Source organism: Geotrypetes seraphini, chromosome 5 (genome assembly GCF_902459505.1).
Source record: "Geotrypetes seraphini chromosome 5, aGeoSer1.1, whole genome shotgun sequence".
Taxonomy (NCBI): Eukaryota; Metazoa; Chordata; class Amphibia; order Gymnophiona; family Dermophiidae; genus Geotrypetes; species Geotrypetes seraphini.
Genome location: NC_047088.1, coordinates 248,132,303 through 248,155,860, shown reverse-complemented (window position 1 = coordinate 248,155,860; position 23,558 = coordinate 248,132,303). Strand labels below are relative to the sequence as shown.

The 23,558-nt window shown below is 43.3% G+C and overlaps 1 protein-coding gene across 3 annotated transcripts in view; it reads right to left on the bottom strand.

Annotated features, from left to right (window-relative positions):
• Window positions 1–23,558, bottom strand: part of MYLK (myosin light chain kinase) — a 607,164-nt gene that overhangs the window by 396,495 nt on the left and 187,111 nt on the right. For all 3 annotated transcript variants that reach the window (XM_033946557.1, XM_033946556.1, XM_033946555.1), the window contains exons 4-5: window positions 21,174–21,381; window positions 1,495–1,543 (exon numbers count right to left, since the gene is read on the bottom strand). In XM_033946557.1, the coding sequence (XP_033802448.1) occupies window positions 1,495–1,543; window positions 21,174–21,381 (257 nt within the window). The remainder of the gene's footprint in view (window positions 1–1,494; window positions 1,544–21,173; window positions 21,382–23,558) is intronic.

Below are 23,558 nucleotides of genomic sequence, written 5' to 3'. Positions count from 1 at the left end.
TTGGAAGATCCTTTATTAAAACACTGCTGAAATTGTTCATGCCCTGACCTGGATGTGTCAAATCTGATTTCTCTGTTTTACTTGGCCGCTCTTTTCAGTCCGAATATCCATATAAAAAAAATAAACTTTCACAAAACTTGAAACCGAATTATTGGGGAGGGATTATTTTGTTCTCTTGTTTTTTCCTTTAAGGTTTACTGTGAAATCGAACCACAGCTTGGGGGCCCCTGGCACAACGTGTGATCAGCTGATTGCGACAGGCATGTAAAAAGTCCGTCAGCAGCCAATCACGTGCCCCGGACCACAGCAGTAGGTTGGGTCTGCCATCCAATGGACGCTGCAGGGAGCTGAACTAACCTAGAGGTAGCTTACTTGGTCCATGTGTGTGGGAGCTGAGGTGGGAGAGTGCTAGGATCTGCCACTTTTACTGTACAAACTCTGCCTGTTGAACAGGTGATGCAGGAGGTAAGTCTTAGATGCTTCCCCTCTAGTCTTCATAGCTGTTGAGCGCAACTGTGACCTACCACACTGTCTGAGATAAATAATTTGTGAGGCATAGTCCTGATTTTTTGTAACTTTATTCTATTAGATATAGTGGCCCCTCTCCGCGATTAACACTTCCTCCTCCCCATCCCATAGAAACTGCTTTTAAATGTTAAAACCTGGTTCTCTCATAAAAGCCTACCTGTACTGACTAGACCGTAAGCTTCATGGAATAGTACCCGTCTTATATATTTCTATGCACTGCATACGTCTCATAGCATTCTAGAAGTTACTAATAGCAGTAATTGTGGCAGCAGTGGGATCAAAGATAAGAAAAAGAAATCCCTAAAGGGTATATACCACAGAAAAGTACTATAATATCAGAGCAATGTACTCAAATTACAAAGTTAGAAATATTGTACATATTTATTAATTTAAAATTTGCAAAAATATCACAAAATTTTCATAGAATAGCATACACAGAACACCATACAAACCAGACAAGATATAACAACATATAACATATAACAAGCACTATCAGTGGGATCAATACATATAGGCTATCAATCATCAACCCCCCACCCACCCCCATAAACCAAGGACAGCAATTTCTTAGAGAAGGGTGGGATCACAAAACAAAACACTTTAACCTAATTTCTGCAATTTGCAGAGCCATGACTCCTTAAGTCTGGACACGCTCAACTTCCAGAATTTATTACCTTGCTATAAAACCAACAACAACAAAAAAAAGGCATCCGGGCTGGTTTTAAGGATCCTTGGATCTCTCCTAGGGGGACATCCTCTTGTGCAAGCCTTTTAGCATACCGTGAAATGTCACTGGCAGTTAACAAACAGAGCATTTACTATAAGAAGGCAAACTTTATTTCAAACAAAAAATTGATGGTTTTGCTCCTGTTGAGTCAGGAAGATCCCATGCCTCACTCCTGAGTAATGAGAATGAAGCTTCTGTTTCTGCACCACATATCAGACTAAAGCAAATCAGACTCTTACCCCAGGGTTTTAACACCGGATGACAGACCATATTTCTTCAGGGAATTATCTGGAAAAATACAATAAAATGTCCCATTAAAATAGTTTTATTCTCCATCATGCTACTTTTGGCATGAATGCCTGTACAGATCACTCTTGAATTGGTACTGAAAAACGAATGAAAATACCTGTAAGGTACAGATTTAAGTTCTAAACAAAATTAAAGAAAAAAATAAGTTACATTCCTGTAAATCAATCTGCTTGCACATTAAAAAAAAAAAAAAAATTTACCCAGCAGTTTCTGCTTCTTGGGGCTTCCAGCTTAACCATAAGCCTTCATTTCAATTCCTTGGATATTTCCCTTTTGTACATCAGTGCCCCTCCCCCTCCAGCTTAGAAAAACATGGCCATTGCAGTGATGGTCCATATGTGTGTGTAGCTTAGCTTTCTGCGGCACCAGATGAACTGTTAGTCTGAACATATTTCTTTTCCACCAGTTTGGGCAAAGATTTTCATTGGGATTTTAATATTTTGATCTTTTATACTGAACTACACGACTTTCTGACCCCTGGTGCAGGTGGAGACTCCAAAACACGGCCCATGTCGGGTCAATCATTAAAGTAGGATTACCCGGAACTTGGAAGGCCCTTTGTGCTTTTCTTTGAACATGTGGTAGGTGCCGTTTATAGAATTTATTTATTTATTCAATTTTCTATACTGTTCTCCCAGGGGAGCTCAGAACGGTTTTTACATGAATTTATTCAGGTACTCAAGCATTTTTCTCTGTCTGTCTTTGTGGGCTCACAATCTATCTAATATACCTGGGGAAATGGGGGGATTAAGTGACTTGCCCAGGGTCACAAGGAGCAGCGTGGGTTTGAGCCCACAACCTCTGGGTGCTGAGGCTGTAGCTCTAACCACTACGCCACACTAGAAATCAAAATGCTGTAAAGGTGAGCTAAGTATAGGACAATCAAGCCATTGTGACATCACTGATGAGGTTGGCTCTTAGGCATTGGTGGAATGAGGCATTATGATGTCACAATATCAGCTCTGGTTATCAGAGGCTGAAGCTTTTCACACTATTTATTTATTCAATTTTCTATACTGTTCTCCCAGGGGTGCTCAGCATGGTTTACATGAATTTATTCAGCTACTCAAGCATTTTCCCCTGCCTGTCCCCATGGGCTCACACACTATCTAATCAGAGTCTAAAAGATTTATGCAGATTTATCTATCTAATCAGAGCCTAAGATTTGTGCTTAGCAAGATGCACATATCCATAATAGACTGCTGGCACCCAATTACCGGTATTGTCAACCACCAAACACAAACTGCAGACTATGTACAGGATGCAGGCTTTGTTTATTATACTGATAATAAAAATGCAGTAGATATACAACCTTATTCACAACCAAGGAACCCTTGGTTGTGAATAAGGTTGTATATCTACTGCATTTTTATTATTAGGGGGTCCCTTGGTTGTGAATAAGGTTGTATATCTACTGCATTTTTATTATCGGGGGTCCCTTGGTTGTGAATAAGGTTGTATATCTACTGCATTTTTATTATCGGGGGGTCCCTTGGTTGTGAATAAGGTTGTATATCTACTGCATTTTTATTATCGGTATAATAAACAAAGCCTGCATCCTGTACATAGCCTGCAGTTTGTGTTTGGTGTTTTGCTTGCTGATTTTTGTACTGCAGATCTCGTTGGATCCACTTTTTGTATTACCCAATTATTGTCACCAAACTATGCTCACAAATTGGGTATGCAACTTTAAATGTAATATACAGAATTGGGGAGGGGGATGTGCATCAACACAAAGCGAATGCATTTTTAAGTTAAAACAAAGCTAATTCAACAACTACACTGCTATCGGCCTCTTTTACAAAGCCGAGCTAGCGGCTCTGCTGCGCTAATGGCCCTGAAGCCCATAGAGATTTAAAGGGCTTCGGGACCATTGCCATGCGGCTTTGTAAATGAGGCAGCATGTTTATTTTGTTTGATTTCCAGCATGAATTCTTTTCTTTTCTCTTCAAAGACACCTCACTGGTTCAAAATCTATTTTCCTTTTGTTTAGTTCTTACAGCTGAGCTGCCACTTTCCAGTACGTCCGCATTTTATCACAAATCTGCTTTTACTTATGTATTTGTATCCAACACTAATTAGTTATTGAGCCAAGTTTTAGAGCACACTATCTGTTTTAGATAGAGCTGGACTAACGGATCTTGCTTTCAGTAATATGAACTAGGGTACATTTAGCGCCACCTACTGGGAAGATTAATGTTCCCCCCCCCCTAAAAAAAGTGGTAAAAAGTAAGTTTCCTCTTACTGTCTTGCCAACAGTAGTGTAGTAAGGGAAGGGCAGTCTGTCACGGGCACCGTCTTGGTGGGGCATCAGCACCCATCCTCTTCTCTGCCCCCCCCCCCACGCCACGCATGTGCGCCCCTTCCCTCGCACCGCTTTAAATTTTCCAGCACGAGCAGCATCACAAACTTGTTGCCCGCGTTGGTGTCGGCTCTCTCTGATGTCATGTCCAAGTCCCGCACATAGGGAGCAATGTTGCAGGGAAAGCAGACGCAACGCGGGCAGCGAGTTTGTGATGCCGCTCACGCCGGGAAAATTAAAGAGGTACAGGGGACATATGCGTGGGAAGGGAGTCGGGAAGGAGCGGGAAGGCCGGAGAAGAGAGCGGGGTGGGGGTGGGGCGTCACCACCCCAGGTGCCACTCACCCTCACTGCGCCACAGCTTGCTGCCATGCTTCTGGCTCTCCTCTGGGAGACCACATTATAAGGGAACCAGCAGAACAGTGCTGACAGCCTAGATCAGACGTGGGCAACTCCGGTCCTCGAGGGCCGGAATCCAATCGGGTTTTCAGGATTGTCCCAATGAATATGCATTGAAAGCAGTGCATGCACATAGATCTCACGCGTATTCATTGGGGAAATCCTGAAAACCTGATTGGATTCTGGCCCTCAAGGACCAGAGTTGCCTATGTCTGTCCTAGATAGTCTTGCATCAACACCCTCCCCCCCCTTCGCATGAGAAAACTGCCATCTCTCGCACCCCCACCCAATCACTTCCAACTTTGCAAAGTAGAAAAGTTAAGATGCCCTTTCTCCCCTGCCCTCCTCTACAGGGTCCTCCCTCCACACAAATTTTGGTAATATGAGCCCTCAGGGGCTGGTTCTATGAATGGTGCCTATGTCGGACGCTGTTAGACTAACTGAAATTTGCACGCAACTTAGTTGGTTTTTAATGGGTTACATGATGTGGTAATTGACCGCACCATTAAAAACCATTAATTTAGGTTGCGAGCAGATATCTACATGGTGCCTAGCGATGACTATGTCCAGGCACTCTGCAACACCTAATGATGTGTATCTGAAAAGTAGGGCCTGGTAGACTTAGGCATCACCAGGCATCTGAGGTAGGAGCCAGTAAATATACGCACCGGTCCCTACCTCTAGGATTCCTAGTGACGCCTACCTTTGCTTAGGCGCTGCTAGGAGTGATTCTATACAGGACGCCTAGCAGTTGATTGACAACGGTGCCGACCAGAACCTAGAAGTTAGGTGCAGTTAGGCACTGTTTATAGAGTCAGGCCCTCACTGCCTATACAATGGGTGTTGGTATGTGCTCAAGTGATAATTCTTTTTAATGGCCACGCAATAATGCACAAGCAACCTTAGATATTTTTAGTTTTGACCCTAAAGACGATCAAAATTTTGCTCATAAAATCTGCGGACCATGCCAATGGTGTAAACAAGCTATAGTGGGCCCAGAATGGACCCATCCAGGTACGAAGAAGGTCTTTAAATTGAGGATGAATACCTCATGTGTGAGCAATCATGTAGTGTATATTATCCAATGCCTGTGTGATTTGGTATATGTAGGCAGAACAAGCAGGAAAATTAATGTTAGGCTTACTGAACACAAATCCAAAATTAACACCGGGAGTCTGGATGCACCCCTTGTCCAACACTGGCAAGCATTAAGGCATAAAATTACAGACCTGAAATGGAGAATTATAGACTATATCGAAGTAGGGTGGGAGGGTGGTAATTTTATAGAACGTCTAAATTTTAAAGAACAAAAATTGATCTTTTTACTAAATATTGTTAAACCATGGGGCTTCAATACTGAAGTGGAATGGATGACATTAGTTTAAATTTGTAACTAAAATAATTCCGTGTCTGCCCTGGAATCTGATTGGCTACGTGTGAATGAGATCATGACATAAAAAAAGCCACGGCCATGTATGCTGAGGAAACTGACGGTATAGCACTCATGAAACCGGCATTCGCAAAAATTGAAAGGAAACAAATGCTAGGAAGTTCTTCTTCACTCAGAGGGTGGTGGGCACCTGGAATGCGCTACAGAAGAGGTGGTAAGGCAGAGTACGATTTTGGGCTTCAAAATGGGATTAGATGATTTCCTGAAGGAAAAGGGGATTGAAGGGTATAGTTAGAGGGTTACCATACAGGATATTAAATGATTAGGGAATAGAATATTTGAGGTATAAGATCACTTACAGGTCATGGACCTGGGGGGGCCGTCGCGTGAGCGGACAGCTGGGCACAATGGACCCATGGTCTGACTCGGCAGAGGCCATGCTTATGTTCTTATAACTAAGGTATTCGAAAGAACACTACGGGTTTAAATATGTTGAAGTAAGTTTAGTAAGATTACCCTTATAGATTTAAAGTATATTTTAGCCTCACATGTCTTGTATGTTTTACCCTCACATTATTGTGAAATTAGGTTTTAGATTAGTTTGTAAAGTATGTCATATGTTTACACAACAAATGTGTTTTTATGTCATTTTTAACACGGTATTTGTTTCATTTATTAATACATGTCATTTTTATTGTTCATCGCCTAGCAAATTATATAGGCGATTCATCAAGACTTAATAAACTTGAAACTTGATGTTTCTGTGGGGTAGTCAAAAATACTTTTTAAGATTAGCTATGGCTGAGTTATATTTATTGATATATCTCTTTTCTATTGTCAGGGGAAATACCTTGATAAAGCCCCCTGGGCAAAACATAGCCTATGTTGGATAAAGAACCCCTGCTATGCTTCATGAAAGAGATGAGTATTAGAAATTATAAACATAGAGTTAAAGAAAAAAAGAATATATTATATATATATATAAAATTATAAAAAATAGACCGATGAAGATTTTGGTGCTAATGAATCTGTGAATGAAATCTACACAAAGCCTGCACCGCTGAGGTCTTAAAACATCTTAAGGTTGCTTGTGGGTTTTGATACTAGATAATAAAACCTTAGAAAAATATCACTTTACTGCCTAATATACTTGTGCATGTAATAATGCAACATTAGTACATGGCGATTAATATAACAAATAGAAAACCAGCCATTTTACAACTGCAGTAAAAATGACCTTTGTTGATTCTTAATTGGAAGTTTCTATACCACTACTAATGACTGTGGCGTCAATTCTGAGCGGTTTGCATGAGCTTCAGTAAAGGTGTTGCAATACATGAGCTTCATCAGGCTAAGGCCATTTGTTTTTTTGGCCACGTCTTCGTGAAAGGACCCCTTGATTCCTTATGTTCTTAATCATTACTCACTCTTTCATCTCTATCTCAAATTCATTTGGATACAACTTAGGAAATAGGCTTTCAGCTATTTGGGACCATCCATCTTGCTACTAGTTAATTAATTTTTTTTATCTACTTTCCAGCCTATAGAGATTTTGTCTTCTTCCCTTTCCTCATGCATTTCCTTCCCTTGTTTTCTGACCAATTTTCCTCTCTATCACCCTTCCCTCTTTTCCTATTTGTTCTCCCAATAGTTTTTATTGTAACTCATCTTGATGTGCTGTGCATGACTGGGGTGTATCAAGATCATGTTAGTAAATAAATAAATAAATAAAACAAATAACCAAAACTAGGGTACATACATAAGAACATAAGAACATAAGAACTGCCATCACCGGATCAGACCCATGGTCCATCGAGTCCGGCGATCCGCACACGCGGAGGCCCAGTCAGGTATACACCTGATGTAGTTTTACCACCCATATCCCTCTATGCCTCTCATAAGGAGATGTGCATCTAATTTGCCTTTGAATCCTAGCATAGTGGATTCCTTAATAACCTCCTGTGGAAGAGCATTCCAGGCGTTCACCACTCGCTGCGTAAAGCAGAACCTCCTGACATTTGTCCTGGACTTGTCCCCCCTTAGCTTTAAACCATGTCCTCTTGTCCGTGTCACGTTGGACAGTGTAAATAATTTGTTTTTCTGCTCTATTTTATCGATGTCTTTCAGTATTTTGAACGTCTCTATCATGTCCCCTCGCAGCCTCCTCTTCTCAAGGGAGAACAGTCCTAGTTTCCTGAGTCGTTCCTCATATTCCAAGTTCTCCATACCTCTTATTAGCTTCGTTGCTCGTCTCTGCACCCTCTCCAGCAGTTTTATATCCCTCTTTAGTTTGGGAGACCAATGTTGGACACAGTATTCCAAGTGTGGTCTGACCATTGCTCTATAAAGCGGCATTATGACTTTCTCCGATCTGCTCGTGATTCCTTTCTTTATCATTCCTAACATTCTGTTCGCTTTCTTTGCCGCTGCCGCACATTGTGCCGACGGCTTCAGGGTCCTATTTATCAGTACACCCAGGTCCCTTTCTTGTTCGCTCTTACCCAGAGTTGCTCCTGACATTCTATACTCGTGTTCCTTATTCTTACTGCCTAAATGCATTACTTTGCATTTCTCCACGTTGAACTTCATCTGCCATTTCTCTGCCCATTTCTCTAACTGATACAAGTCGCTCTGGAGTTCTTCGCTATCTTTCTGCGTTCTGATTGTCCGGCATAGCTTTGTGTCGTCTGCAAACTTAATGATCTCACTGGATATTCCGTCTTCAAGGTCATTGATATAAATGTTAAATAGGATCGGCCCAAGTACCGAGCCCTGGGGCACACCACTAGTCACTTTCTCCCAGTCTGAGAACTTCCCATTTATGCCCACTTTCTGCTTCCTGTTTTCCAGCCATTTGCCTATCCACCTGTGTATATCTCCCTCTATTCCATGGCATTGTAGTTTCCTGAGAAGTCTTTCATGCGGAACTTTGTCGAATGCCTTCTGGAAGTCCAAATATATTATGTCCACCGGCATTCCACTATCAATTTGCTTGTTCACGGTCTCAAAAAATTGAAGCAAATTCGTTAAACATGATTTCCCTTTCCTGAACCCATGTTGACTGGGTTTCAGCAATTCGTGTATATCTAAGTGCCGGACTATGCTATCCTTGATCAGTGCTTCAACCATCTTTCCAGGGACAGACGTAAGGCTCACAGGTCTGTAGTTGCCCGGTTCTCCTCTTGATCCCTTTTTGAAAATTGGCGTGACGTTCGCTATCTTCCAGTCATCTGGTATCTGTCCAGTTCTGATTGTCAGATTGGCGAGTTTTTGCAATAACTCTCCGATTTCAACCTTCAATTCCTTTAAGACTCTCGGGTGAATTCCATCCGGTCCAGGGGATTTGTCACTTTTAAGTTTGTCGATCTGGTAGTATATCTGGTCCAAATCTACTTCAACTGTGGTGAGGATGTCTTCTATTACTCCACTAAACACTTTCACAGTTTCTGGTATTTTTGCGGTATCCTCCTCCGTAAAGACGGACGCAAAGAAGGAATTTAGTTTGTCCGCAATTTGTTTATCTTCCTTAATGTACCCTTTTCTTCCCTGATCGTCCAGGGGTCCCACCGCCTCTTTTGCGGGTTTTTTTCCTTTCACATATCTAAAGAAGGGCTTGAAGTTTTTGGCCTCTTGCGCTATTTTTTCTTCATAGTCCTTTTTGGCATCCCTCACCGCCCTGTGACATTTCTTCTGATCATCTTTATGTTTGTTCCATGCTTCGGTTGTTTTCATGTGTTTCCATTTTTTGAAAGAGTCCTTCTTTTCTTGTATGGTTTCCCTCACCTGTCTGGTAAGCCATGCTGGTTCTCCCTTACCCTTTGTTCTCCTTTCTTTGGAGATCCTCGGAATGTATAGGTTTTGTGCTTCTGTGATAGTAGTTTTCAGTAGGGACCATGCCTGCTCTACTGTTTCAAGTTTATCCACCTTTTTTTTGAGTCGTTTTTCACCATGGCTCTCATGCAATCGTATTTGCCCTTTTTAAAGTTAAAGGTTTTGGTTAAGGTTTTGGCACTTTTTCTATTCCCGATGTCAAGCTTAAAGATGATCACATTGTGATCGCTCGTCCCCAGCGGTGCCGTAACTTCTACTTCTTTTGTCGGTCCCGTGAGGCCATTTAGCACCAAGTCCAGGGTGGCGTTGCCTCTTGTCGGCTCTTTTACCATTTGTTCCAGGAAGCATGCAATAGTAGCAAGTTAATGGAGTTTAGAGTCAAGTCCAGGAGATTAGTATCAATGTACAGTATGTACACTAGAGAATGACACAGTAACAAAATTCATCACCACTCCTGTCCCTGCGGATAACTGCGGGAAATAATCCCATGTCATTTTCTAGTGTCTATTTCGACCTCGATCCTTCTATACCAGCATTGGTCAGTGGTTGTGGCCATTCATACTCTGATTCTTCTGTGAGCCAAGGATAATGAAGCCATTGTGACATCACTGATGTGATTGGCTCTTAGGCACTGGTGGAATGAAGCATTATGACATCACAATATCTGCTCTGGATACCAGAGACTGTCATTCTCAACCTCAGTCCTTCTACGCCAGCATTCTTCAAAGCAAAGCTTGAGGGTCAGTGGTTGTGGCCATTCATACTCTGATTCTTCTCTCTCTCCTTAAAGAATGACATGAAGATTGTTTCCCGCGGTTATCCGCGGGGACGGGAACGGTGATGAATTTTGTCACCGTGTCATTCTCTAATGTACACTTTATGCTAGGGTAGTACCCAGTGTGAACACAGCAAGGAGTAAAGCCAGATTAACTAATCCAAAGATTAATAGTGGACTATTTAGCCCTGAAGAGAACAGGTTTAAGTGCAAAACACCTGTCTGTAAATACTAAGACAGGCGTGCTAGCAAGTTCCAGCATGGATGGGAAGAGGGTTTTGTTTTTTTTTGTCATTTCTCTTCTTGTCTTTGGCCTTTTATTGCTCTTGTTTTAAAATCATATAGCAAGACGATCAGTTCTTACCGCTAGCTTTAATCTTGGGAAAATGTAAACCAGATGAAAGATTTAGAATTTATAATGGCAACCAGCTTCGAAGTGTTTACTTTAAACAGTAAGGTGAACTTACCACAGTACAGTCAGTGTTCAAGAGGAGTCAAATAGTGGGAAAGCCTGGGATTAATATGCTTTAAAAGAGAGCGATAGAAGCAGGAATGCACACATCTAAATGGGAGACAGGATCGTGGCCACGGGAAGGAGTCTCTTAAATTGCTTTGAATGTTGACTTGTCAGTTTAGAAAACTATTCTTCTTCATTCTAGCAAATTTGTACCGAGATCTTTCTCTACCAAAACACTATCCAGCCAGCTGTAGTCCTCTATCCTATCAGAAAACTATCAGCTGCCTTATTTTCCTAGTAGGGCTCAAGAATCGAATTCTATTAGCACAAATATAGATAATTTGTATTTCTTGAGAAACAAATTTTTGAAACTCAAGATCCAAGTTTGACAATGACCGGTTTTGATGAAGAATCCTTCAAGAGTTTTCATGTGATGATTGGCCAAGGGCACCACTTTTGCCACTGAATGAATTTGTTAATTTATGCATGCAGTTGCCAGTAGTTGGCGCTAGGTGTCACTGTGTGGTAGATCTTACAAAACAAACCAACCCAAAACACTATAATTTTTCTCTCAAGGAGCCTTACAGAAGTGACTAAAATGTCAAAAGGATTCTCAGATGAGAGATGTTATATGACCGAGGTTCATGGGAATATTCAAAGGTTTATGATCCATTAATGACACTTGAGAACCTTAAACAGTAGATCTACACCTTTCCAAAATCTGCAAGAAGCCATCTAAGAAAGGAAACAGAAGAGTCTTCTGTTATTAGAAAACATATTTATATGGCTTACTATTTTGTCCAAGAACGTACAGTATGTTTTCTACATTAAGGACTCCTTTTACTAAGCTGCGCTAACACCAGCATTAGTTCTTGGCGCATAGCATGGAGTTAGTGTGTGCGGTAATGCAGCGTGCGGTAAAAACGCTAGCGCACCTTAGTAAAAGGAGCCCTAAGTAATCTAGGAAGATATTTTGTCCATCATATAAATTCATTTTAGAGCTAGGGAATAAGGAACCTGACAACCCTCCTCAAAAGAATTCCATTTTTGAGAGTGAAATTTCATCAAATGTGCTGGTAATCTCTTCCTACTGAGCCGCTACCCATTCGGGGAACCTAGAGTTAATATTGAAACCCAATGGATCCAAACCAATGAAGAACGGGGCGGGGCCAGGTGTCCTCTTTTATTCAAAGAGGAAATCTGGCAACCTTAGTTATGTAGCTAATGATGTTATCCAGCACTGGATTACAGATCTCTATATATCAGGGGTGTAAGCAGACCTGCTATTTTAGGTAGGTCCAGAGTTAACTTGGGTGGACTCTTCAACCTCCCCTGCCTTTCCCACTCAATCTCCCCCGCCCTGCCCACTCCTGACCCTCTGCCCCACAGTTATATTACCCTCCCTTCTGCCCCCATATCTAACACCATTCCCTCTTTTTTCCCTCCCATTCCCTCTTTATTCTCTCCCATCCCCTCTGTCCCTGGTCCCAACATATCTGCATCTTTCCCTCCCCCCAACTCGTGGCCGAGTAACTCCTCCTCTCTCTAAAACCCCATACCTCTGTGGTGTACCACAGAAGTTTCTCTGGCAGAAGCAGTAATCCTTATTTGTTGCCTGTGCTAACCCCACAGGTTTCCCTCTGCCACATCCTGCCAGTGAGGTAACAGGAAATGACATCAGCAAGGATGGGATGTGGCAAAGGGAAGCCTACAGGGCTGGCACAGGCAGCAAATAGGAATTAATGCTACTACTGCTACTAGAGATGCCTAAAGATACATTGGGGAGGGAAATGGGGTTCAAAGAGAAGGGCAGTTGCTAAGGCACCGGGGTAGAAAAGGGATAGATGGGAATGAAGTCCTGTCACTGGGTAGGCCTGAATCAAGAATGGTTTGGCCTGTACCCACCCAGGCCCACTGGTACCTATGCTACCGCTATACTGTATATCTGCATACAGTATCTGGATATTCATTTGGATCGTGACACGGAATATTGCTGCTAGCCTGATAATTTCAGGATCTACTCTTAGCACTATTCCAACAGTGCCAGAGTGGTCTGTGATGATTTTCAGTGGCACAGTCTGGATAAATCAACAAATGGCCCCAGTCACCAGCACTTATCGCTACCTAGTATAATCAATTTGTATGGTGTAATTACTATCTTTTATAAGTTTTCATAGGGCTGTATTTTGCTATCTAGCATTTTATTCGGAACTGTGTTATTTTCATTTATAATAATTGTTACATGGCTTTGTATTTCTAATTGCCTGGTGTCATTATTATTGTGTAAACCGCCATGAACTGACGGTTTGGCGGTATATAAAAATAAACTATTATTATTTATAGGGCACCAATATCAGCGCCTGCGTACAAAGCGGCCGCCGATCGCGTGTCAATCACGCGACGGCGCCCTATAGAGAATCATGCCTCCATGAAAGATACATTTACGGCGCCTATCTTTATCGTGAATCGCACCTACGTAGGTGCTTTAGGCCCCCCTAATGCCACTTCCGGCATCAGCCACGCCCACAGTGACGTTTGGCGGCCTAAAGCGCTTACATAGGCATGATTCCAGCACGTATTATTTAGGCACTTTAATGGTGCCGTTTTTTTGACGTTTTAAACAGCGTTTGTTAATTAACTTAGGCGCTGGTAGGATGCCTAAGGGGGCCTAACTTTAGGCGCTGTTTCTAGAATTTCCCTCTAAGTGCTTTTAAATATTGAGCCTATGGATTCTGTATATGCACAAAGTTTCTCTGTCTAGAGCAGGGGTGTCAAAGTCCCTCCTTGAGGGCCGCAATAATCCAGTCGGGTTTTCAGGATTTCCCCAATGAATATGCATGAGATCTATTAGCATACCATGAAAGCAGTGCACGCAAATAGATCTCAGGCATATTCAATGGGGAAATCCTGAAAACCCGACTGGATTGCGGCCCTCGAGGAGGGACTTTGACACCCCTGGTCCAGAGTGAAGGGTAGGGTCAGGAAAAGACACCTACACTTAGGCGCTCCTTTTACTAAGGTGCGCTAGCGTTTTTAGCGCAAGCAGGAAAATTACCGCACGCTACGCTTCTAGAACTAACGCCAGCTTGATGCTGGCATTAAGGTCTAGCGTGCAGGGGAAATGTAGCGTGCGCTATTCCGCGCGTTAAAGCCCTAGCGCACATTTTGTAAAAGGAGCCCTTAGCCACAGAGATAAGCAAGCCTAACTGATTTAGGTGCCTAACTTAATTTTTTAAAATTTTTTAATTGCCTCAAATCGGCAATGATAATTGAAAGTGCTATTAAAAACCAATTATAAACCATTAATATTAATTAGCCGGTGGCACCTAACTCAGTAGGCACCTACCACTTTGAGAAATGCATCTGCACCGAAGCACCCACACAGCACGTAGGCAGATTTAGGAGCGGATTCGTGGTGGACTTTGGGCCTGGACCGAGTCAGGCACCAATAGCTGCCTACTTTAGGTGCACTCATTTAGACCTAGAAAACTCTGGCCTAAATGGCAGTGCGCCGATGGATTTAACACAGGGGTCTAAAAGTCCCTCCTTGAGGGCCGCAATCCATTCGGGTTTTCAGGATTTCCCCAATGAATATGCATGAGATCTATGTGCATGCACTGCTTTCAATGCATTGTCATTGGGGAAATCCTGAAAACCCGACTGGACTGCGGCCCTCAAGGAGGGACTTTGAGATCCCTGATTTAACACCTACCGGTGGCCTAAGGCTGCTTAGGTGCTGCTAAGCATGATTCTTTAAAAGGCGTATAGCAGCCGAACAGCGCCTAAAAAGTGCCGTTTATAGAATCAGGGTCATATTTTATAAGATATATAAATGTGTAAAATAAACTGGGAAATTTGTGCAAACCTCGGGGCAGATGTAAATGTTGCCCTGTGTGTATTCTTTGTGGGGCAATTTTTAAAGGGGCAAAAACACACATAGTTCGCCTTTTCGAAATTGATATAAGTTATAGAAACATAGAAAGATGACGGCAGATAAGGGCTACAGCCCATCAAGTCTGCCCACACTATTGACCCTCCCTATTAAGTCTAATGAGCCCCTTAAGTATAATTGTAATTATACTGCCACTCTACTGACCCGCTCTTTCAAGTCTGTAACCTAGTGACCCTATCCCTTGGCATGACCCTCGTAGGGATCCCACATAGGTATCCCAGTTATTCTTGAAGTCTGAGACGCTGCGTGCCTCGATCACCTGCACTGGAAGCTTGTTCCAATGCTCAATCACTCTCTCCGTGAAGAAGTACTATCTGCCACACATGGTGGGCAGCCTATTACAGAATTACTTTCTAAGACTGGGGGGGGGGGGGGGAGGTTCTCAACCCAGTCCTCAGGACACCCCGAAACCAGTCTGGTTTTCAAGATATCCGCAAACGGGGAAGAAAACTAGCAGTCGCTGCGGCGACGGGGACGGTGAATGGGTCTTGTCCCCGCAGTGAGGCATGAAGGATCGCGCGGTCCCCGCAGCTCACACCCGCCTGCCCAATCGATTCTAGTGTTTAGCCAGCTCTCTCTCTTCTCCTCACCTTAGTTTGTAGATTTTCTTTTTCGGCGACCCGCACGCTATCAGAGAGCCGCGCACCCGCTGCTGCTCAGTTTCGATCTTCTGCTCTGACGCAACCGGAAACAGGGAGTTGCAGCAGAGCAGAAGATTGAACACTGAGCAGCCGCGCGTGTGCGGCTCTTTGGGAAAGCGTGCAGGTCGCTGAAAAAGAAAGCCTGCAAATTAAGGTGAGGAGAAGGGAGAGAGCTGGCTAAACACTAGGATCGATTGGGCAGGCGGGTGGGGGCTGCGAGGACCGTGCGATCGCTAGTGTTCCCGGCTCAGACTGTAAGGAGGGAGTGAAAGGGAAAAGGATTCTGGGCCAAGGTGATGAAAACAGAAAGAAAAACCCACAGCAGAAAAAAGGGAAGGACAGGCAGGTGAGCCAGATGCTAGAAGCAGGGGGGGGGGAAGAAAGAGGGAAAAAAGCTAGATGGGGTTGAAAAGAAGAGACACACTGGTATGGAAGAGGAAGATAGGGGAAATCTGGACACAGGAAGGTAACAGAAAGAGGGGAAATTATGTGCATGGGGCATAGGGACAGAGACAAAAAGGGGACATGCCATGGGGATGGAATATGGACACAGGGGGGGGGCAATGGCAGATACATAGGGGAGATATTAGAAAAGTATATAAAATCGTACCCGTTTGAGGCTTTTATGTATGCAGCGGTGACGGTGACGGGGCGGTGAATGGGGTTGCAGTGGCGGTGACGGGGCGGTGAATGGGGTGGCAGTGGCGGTGACGGGGCGGTGAAGGGAATGGCGGTGACGGGGCGGTGCAGAGGATGGTGAGACGGGGACGGGGCGGTGACGGGGACCAATTTTTTCACCGTGTCATTCTCTAATCCACATGCACTGCCTCCACAAATCGGTCTCATGCATATTCATTACGGGTATCTTACGGTAGCAGATGACAGCAGATAAAAACCTGCATGGTCTATCCAGTCTGACTAATAAGATAAACTCATAGCATGTGATGCACGGTAACACATATATTCTTGATCTGTCCTTACAATTTTCATGGCACAGGCCATAGAGGTCTGCCCCGGCCCTGAATATACGCCCCAACTACTGGAGTTGCCATGGAAACCCACTGCAGCCCTCCTAGATGTGTCTAACTATATCAGGGCACAGAACATAGACGTCTGTCTGGCACTGGCCTTTTTTCCCCCCAATTGCTGGAGCTACCATCTAAGCACTACTAAATTTCGGTTTGTTTCCCATTTTCTTTCCACATAGGAATCCTTTGCATTACTGCATTCTGTTACCATTTCCACTGTCTCCAACATGTCCTGAAGACTGGGTTAAGAAACTGTGCCCTAAGGGAATAATTTTGCAATGGATGCCTAGGCAGGGAAGGCACATAAGTGCATATGTGGTGCCTGCTTTAAATAAAAGGGTAAAAAACATACACATATATAAATCGGCATCACTGAATGCTACCACACAAAATTACGTCTGCTCCGAGGAAGAAATAACTTGGTGTTTTCTGGTATGTGCTATCACGAAGGAAAGAGCACTCTATTGGGTAGGTCCAAATCTTTGGAATAAGCTACCCAAAAATATTTAAAAATAATAATAATTTAACACCCCTCCCCCTTTTATAAACTCGCGTTAGTGTTTTTTATGGCGGGCTGCGGGGGTAAACACTCCCACGCTCACAGAATTCCTATGAGTATTGGAGTTTTTACCACCATGACCTGCAATAAAAAACCTTAACGCAGCTTCATAAAAGGGGGGGAGGAGGGTTAAAGTTTTATTGTAAATGCACTTCTCCAAAGTACTGTGTTTCCCCAAAAATAAATATTAATTTTGGGCCCAAAAAAGGCACTAGGTTTTATTTTTTTCCATGTACAATGATTATCTCTCCCTTCTTCTCCTCCACCCCAATTCTTCCTATTTCCTTTCTCTCCCCCACATGTGCAGCATCTTTCCTCCCCTCTCACCCATCCCCTCGTGCAGGATCTTTCTATCCCTCCCCCCTCCCTCCCATCTCCTTGTGTAGCAGAACTCTTGCAGCTTCTATCCCTCCCTCCTTCCCATACCTTGTGCAGAACCCTTGCAGCTTATATACCTCCCTTCCTCCACATTCCCCCATGGAGCATTTTTTAATCACTCCCATCCCCCCGCCACTGCGCACCTTCCCTCTCCCTGCTGACTCTTTCATCTCTCTCACCCATCTGAACCCCGACCGCGAGGCTGAAATACAGTACCTTATAACAAACCGCATCTTCAGCAGCACAGGCCCCATTGCGGCTTTCTAACGCGATGGAGCCTGTGCTGCTGACGATACGGTTTGTTATAAGGTACTTCGGTCTCGCAGTCGGGGTTCAGATGGGTGGAAGAGATGGAAGGGTCACTGGGGGAGTGCTGTTGCCCCCGGCAATTAGGGCTTATTTTCAGGGTAGGGCTTATATTAAGATCTACCTCAAAAATTATGCTAGGGCTTATTTTCAGGGTAGGTCTTATTTGAGGATAAGAGAAAGAAAGAAAAATTAATTTTATTATTTAAGATTTTAGATGATTTATGGGTTTTTGTGTATATATTAAGTACGTTTCAGAGGATGGATGCCTTTGATAATGATTGTGATAGGTCTTTCTGATTTATGAAGTGGAGTTCTATTTTTTTTTTTTTATTTGCTCTTCGTAAACCGCCCCAAACTGATAAGGCTGGGCTGTATATCAAGGTTTTGTGTTTTTTTTTGTTTTTTTTTTTAAATAAACCATAAAAAGTGTTGCTTAAGTGTGTATTTTAAAAGATACAAGCATAACTAATCCCATCTCTGCTCTGCTTGCTCTTCACCCTCAAAGGCAGGCACTATAGTTTCAATACTATAAATGGGAGCCATAAATTAGGCAAAGCAAAATTGCAGAAGAGCTGGTACCCCACTATAAGCATCTACAGCTCACTCTTTTTTTGTTTGATAACCCTGAATCATAAATTAGGAACCACATAAAAAGCTGCATTTATCGCCAATTCTGTGATGATGCTTAGTTGCACCTAAGCCAGTGGTCTTCATTAATATTTTTAGCTGGGGCCGCTTTGGGTTCTAATGAGCTGGAGAGCCACCAAAAAGCACCATGATGCTGACCAGTATGTGTCATTCACACCAATCATTACATTACATTAGTGATTTTTATTCTGCCATTACCTTGCGGTTCAAGGTGGACTACAGAAGAGGATTTCTGGACATGTCCAGAGGTGTTAACAGAGCAGAGTGGGTTGCTTCAGAGGACTGAAATGTTTCATACGGTGTTAGTTAGTCTTCATGGATTTCTTGAATAGCAGGGTTTTTATTTTTTTTCTGAAAGTTTTATAGTCTGGGGTCGCGATTAGTAGATTGGAGAGTTGGTGGTCTAGTTTTGCTGCCACTTTTAAACTTCATGGTGGGGGAGGACAGTATCCTGAAGGTTGTGAGTTTTTCCAAATACTGTATAATTCTTTTGACTATATTTTATGCATGTTATCCTGTAACCCATTCTGAGCTCTTTGAGGATAGAACAAGAATTAAATAAATCAATCTATTGTCCATTTTGTCTACTGAGAAATGCCTTGTCCTTCGAGCATGCTGGCTCTTTCCCCCACCCACACACACTTTCACCTTTCTCTCTTGAGCCTGGGTAGAGAGGCAGAGCAGCTAAAGAAAAACCCAGCAAGAAAATGGGGTTCACATCAGAGATCTCCAGAGGCCGCTATTGGCCCCTAGGCCTTGCATTGAAAAACATTGACCTAAGCTGTTATACTGCAGAATACAGGCTAAGATGGACCTGGCACAGCAAAATATAGGCATGGTCACTTATGTCAACACAATGGCAAGCAAGCCTAAAGTGCGCCATACCATGCACACAATTTATATTATTCTAAAAGTTGAATATGTCACTAGGCAAAACATGGATGAATGCCTATGCTCCACTCATATGAACAACCCCATGCAATTGTAAACTAAATGCTGGATTCTATAAATGGCACTCAAAAATGGGCACCGGAAAAGACTAGTGCTAAAGGCATATGTCCTAACTTTGGGTGCCATACTTATCCTGAAAGCTGGTATAAAAGCTCCAAGTCGGGTGCACTGACCCCATTGTTCAATAACAACTCATGCAACTTATTTCTTCACACAGCGTGTAATTAAACTCTGGAATTCATTATGGTGAAATCAGTTAGCTTAGCGGGGTTTAAAAAAGGTTTGGATAAATTCCTAAAAGGGAAGTCCATAGGCCATTATTAAGATGGCTTGGGGAAATCCGCTGCTTATTCCTGGGATAAGCAGCATAACATCTGTTCTATTACTTGGGATCTAGCTAGACACTTGGGACCTGGGTTGGTCACTATTGGAAACAGGATTCTGGGCTTGATGGTTCGGTCTGTCCCAGTATGGCAATTCTTATGTTCTTTTGTGAGCCAAGCATAGGACAATCAAGCCATTGTGACATCACTGATGAGTTTGGCTCTTAGACACTGGTGGAATGAGACATTATGACATCACAATCTCAGCTCTAGAATGTTGTTACTCTTTGGGTTTCTGCCAGGTATTTGGGTTGGCCATTCTTGGAAACAGGCTTGATGGACCATCTTTCTGTCCCAGTATGGCAATTCTTATGTTCTTAACAGTTCAGATTGCTCCTAAGATGCCCATGCCCCTCCCATGAGCATGCCCCCTTTTGAGTTGCGTGCTATGGGATTTGGATACCCAGTGCTATAGAATAATATGCAGCCAGGTGAGTGTACACATCTCAATTGGTGCCAATTAATGGAAATTTTTTTTGCTAGTGTCCAGTTATTGCTTTTTAATGGCTCATTTGCCAATTAAGATGTGTGCACACCTTGGAAACATGTTCAAATTTGGGTGCTATATATAGAATCCAAGGGTGTTGAACTTGAGCACACATTTTATAGAATAACACAAGTTTCAAGTTTATTCACATTATTTGATTGAACGCTTTACCAAGTTACAAAGCGTTGTACAAAAGGTAAAAATATGATTTCAGAGAAATCACATATACATAATTCGTTACCAGACCTACTTGGGTATTTGCTTTTTAAAGCCAAGGGAAACAGTAGGAAAGAGAGGAGGAAATACCTAGCGTCTACGCATGTAATTGCCAACTATTGGTGCCTATCACATCTGTAAGTGCTATGGCACCTAAATTTAAGCACATCTCATAAGAATCGTCCTTCAGGTCTTCCCAGAAGCTACTTTTATGCATGAAGACACTTGAGACAATTTTGCGTTAGTATTTTCTAATTATGCTTTTTGTTGCAATCCAACCCGAATTTCAGCTGTTGGATTGGCAGAATACAAATAAGCACCTACTTGAGTATACAAAAATGCGGATCTAACGTCCAAGTGTCTCATAAAATAACCCCCCCACACACACACACACACAACTGTGTAACAAAGCTTCCTTTTACCATACAAGAAAGATGTCAAGGATCTTGATGTTTATCATCAGAAGCACATGTCAAGGTTGACTTACTGATTGTAGTTAGGCTTTCAAAGGAAACTCCTCAAAAACAGGCCACAGTCCAATCTTTGCCTTGTGAAGGTGAAAGGAAGCAGAGAAGATAAAAGGATAAAAGGCCAGAGATCGAAATAATATAACAGGGTCTGGAGGTACAGAACAGATTGTCTGTGGCAGTCATGTGGATGTGATTACTGTACAGTATGTAACTCTTGAGTTGGATAGGGTAGAAATTGAGTGATTGTGGCAGAATGCAGCATAGAGACAGGAACTAATTATCCGAGTCAGAAAATCAAAGGAACAGAGGAGATTCCTGAGACAAACACCAGGAACAGGCATTGGGGAAGGGGAGGGGGGGGGAAGGGAGGGTTTTTCCTTTTTGCTTAGCTAAGATGAAGAGGCTCTTTTAAAACACTGAACAAGAACCATACCTTCTACCGTAAGCTCCACAGTCACCTGTCGCCCACCGCCATCATTAGTGGCTTCACAGGTGTACTTCCCACCGTCTTCTGCTTGTACACTGTTAATCACCAAGCTGAAAAGCCCTCGAATACTTTGATCCAACCTGTAACGCTCTCTCTCCGTCAGCGGCTCACCATTTCTGTGCCATGTGATGCGAGGTTCTGGATAGCCTCGGACCTGAAAAGAAATAAATGTAAGCACGCTCTTAAAAAAAATTTGGCAAAGTTAATAAATTATGTTATCAGGGGAAAAAATATGAAAATTAAGAAAACAAAACAAAAATGAAGCCGATATTGGTGCATAATGCAATGGAATGTTTTGGTTTTTAAAAAAAACAAACAAAAAAAACAATGGTTAATATATAAAGTTGACTGATAGAGGGAAAAAAATGCATTGCAAACACTGTGAGCTAATGAAATGGAAAAAATGAGACCTACTGTACAACTGCTAAAGTCATAATGTTGTGAAGGGAGGCCATTACCACTTTTCCACTACAATTAACCGAAATATTAATCATACCCTTTTTCATCCCAGATTCCATAGTCAGTGAAAGAAATCCAGTCAAAAGTACAGGAACCCTGTTTCCACAGCTGAGAAAGATAAACAGACAGCTATGAAACTGAATAGATTTATAGTATGTTTGTTGGTGCACAATGAATTGCCTTTCCTCAGAGGAATAACAAGGTGATGTACAATAAATTAAAATATAACAGGAGGAAAGAATGCCATAACAGTACAGAACAGTAGGCAGTGAAGGAAGGGGAGAAGGGAAGGAAAGTAATTAGGATTGCATAATCAGTGGATCCTCTGACCATTGTCTGAAATAAGGTTAATCGAGTCAGCTTTCTGGAAGAAATAGATTTTGAGTAGGCTCTTAAATTTGGGGTATTTTCCCCTCTTTATCTGTATGCTCCTGCTGAAATCCTACCATTTTTTTTATTTATTTAAGAAAATAACTCTTACCCCCAATTTTACTAATGCATAGCGCGGGTTTTAGTGCCGGCACTGGGGCAGTTACCGCAGGGCAGATGCTAGGGAGGAGACCCCAACGCTTGCTTGCAGGCTGTCCCTCTTTCAACTTCAGGCAAGTCTGGGCTATCAGTAAGATGGGGGCCCAGAGCAAATGCCCTGTTTGCTCATCCCTAACATCAGCCCTAGTCTCCCCCCTCCCCCAAGTAGCTGACAACAGGGGGAAAAAAACCCCAACCCTTTAAGCTCTGCCCCATTATTTCTGTACAAACTGCACAGATATATCCCAGCTGCCAGCCTGCTTGTAAGATTTCACAGCTTTTAAAATACGGTCAGCGGGAGAGATATCCAACCAACAACCCCCTCCCCCCAGCAGCAGGCGAGATGCCTACTCTCCCCCACAGGCAAGTGACCCCCTCTCCCCCATCTCCGTTGCCCCCTCCCTCCTCCTTACCTCAAAATAGGTGACCCTGTGTCATCTAAAATGGGCCTTCCCCTCCCCGGTGCATCTTAGGAGCACCGGGGAGGGCCCTGAGGCTCTGATCGGGGCCTTATACAACTTGGGCCAATCAGAGCCTCAGGCCTCTCCCCAGATGCACTGGGAAGGGGCCTAAGGCTCTAATTGGACTGGACACACCATAGGAGGGGCCTTAGGTGTCTTAGGACCCTTCCTGATGCATCCGAGGAGGGGCCTGAAGCTCTATTTGGCCCAGGTTGTATAAAGCCCCTCCCATGGGAGGGGCCTTAAACAACTTGGGCAAATCAGAGCCTCAGGCTCCTCCTTGGTGCATCCCAAGATGCACCAGGGAGGGGAAGGCCCATTTTAGACGACGAAGGCAGCTGGGAGGAGGGGGTTTGCGTCCCTCCAGGTCTTCTATTTTGAGGTAAGGGGGAGGGGACGGTGAATAAGGGGAGGAGGGTCACTTGCCAGCAGGGTAGAGTGGGCATCTCTCCCGCTGCAGGGGGGAGGAGGTTGAGTTGGGTTGCGGTAGGGATTTTAGGGCAGCGGGAGAGTGTGTGCATCTCTCCCGCTGCAGGTGGGCTTGCTGCTGGGATTTTAGGACAGTAGGAGAGTGTGGGCATCTCTTCCGCTGCAAGGGGGGGGGGGTCGCCGCTTTTTGAAAATGACTCAGTATTTTTATAGAATCTACCGGAGGTCCTCATCCAATGTTGAAGATGACATTTGCATGTCAGTGTCGAAGATTGCTAGAAACCTCGCTAAAGACAGAGATAATCCATTTTGATAATCTGCCGCTAAACCGCATACAGGCGAAACCACCAGAAACAGTTTAGCGATGGCGTTAAAGTTTTGAGAATCTGGGCCTCTGTTCTCAACAAACAGAACCCCATTACCATCTTTGGGGAGGGATGTAGTTATCAAGGTG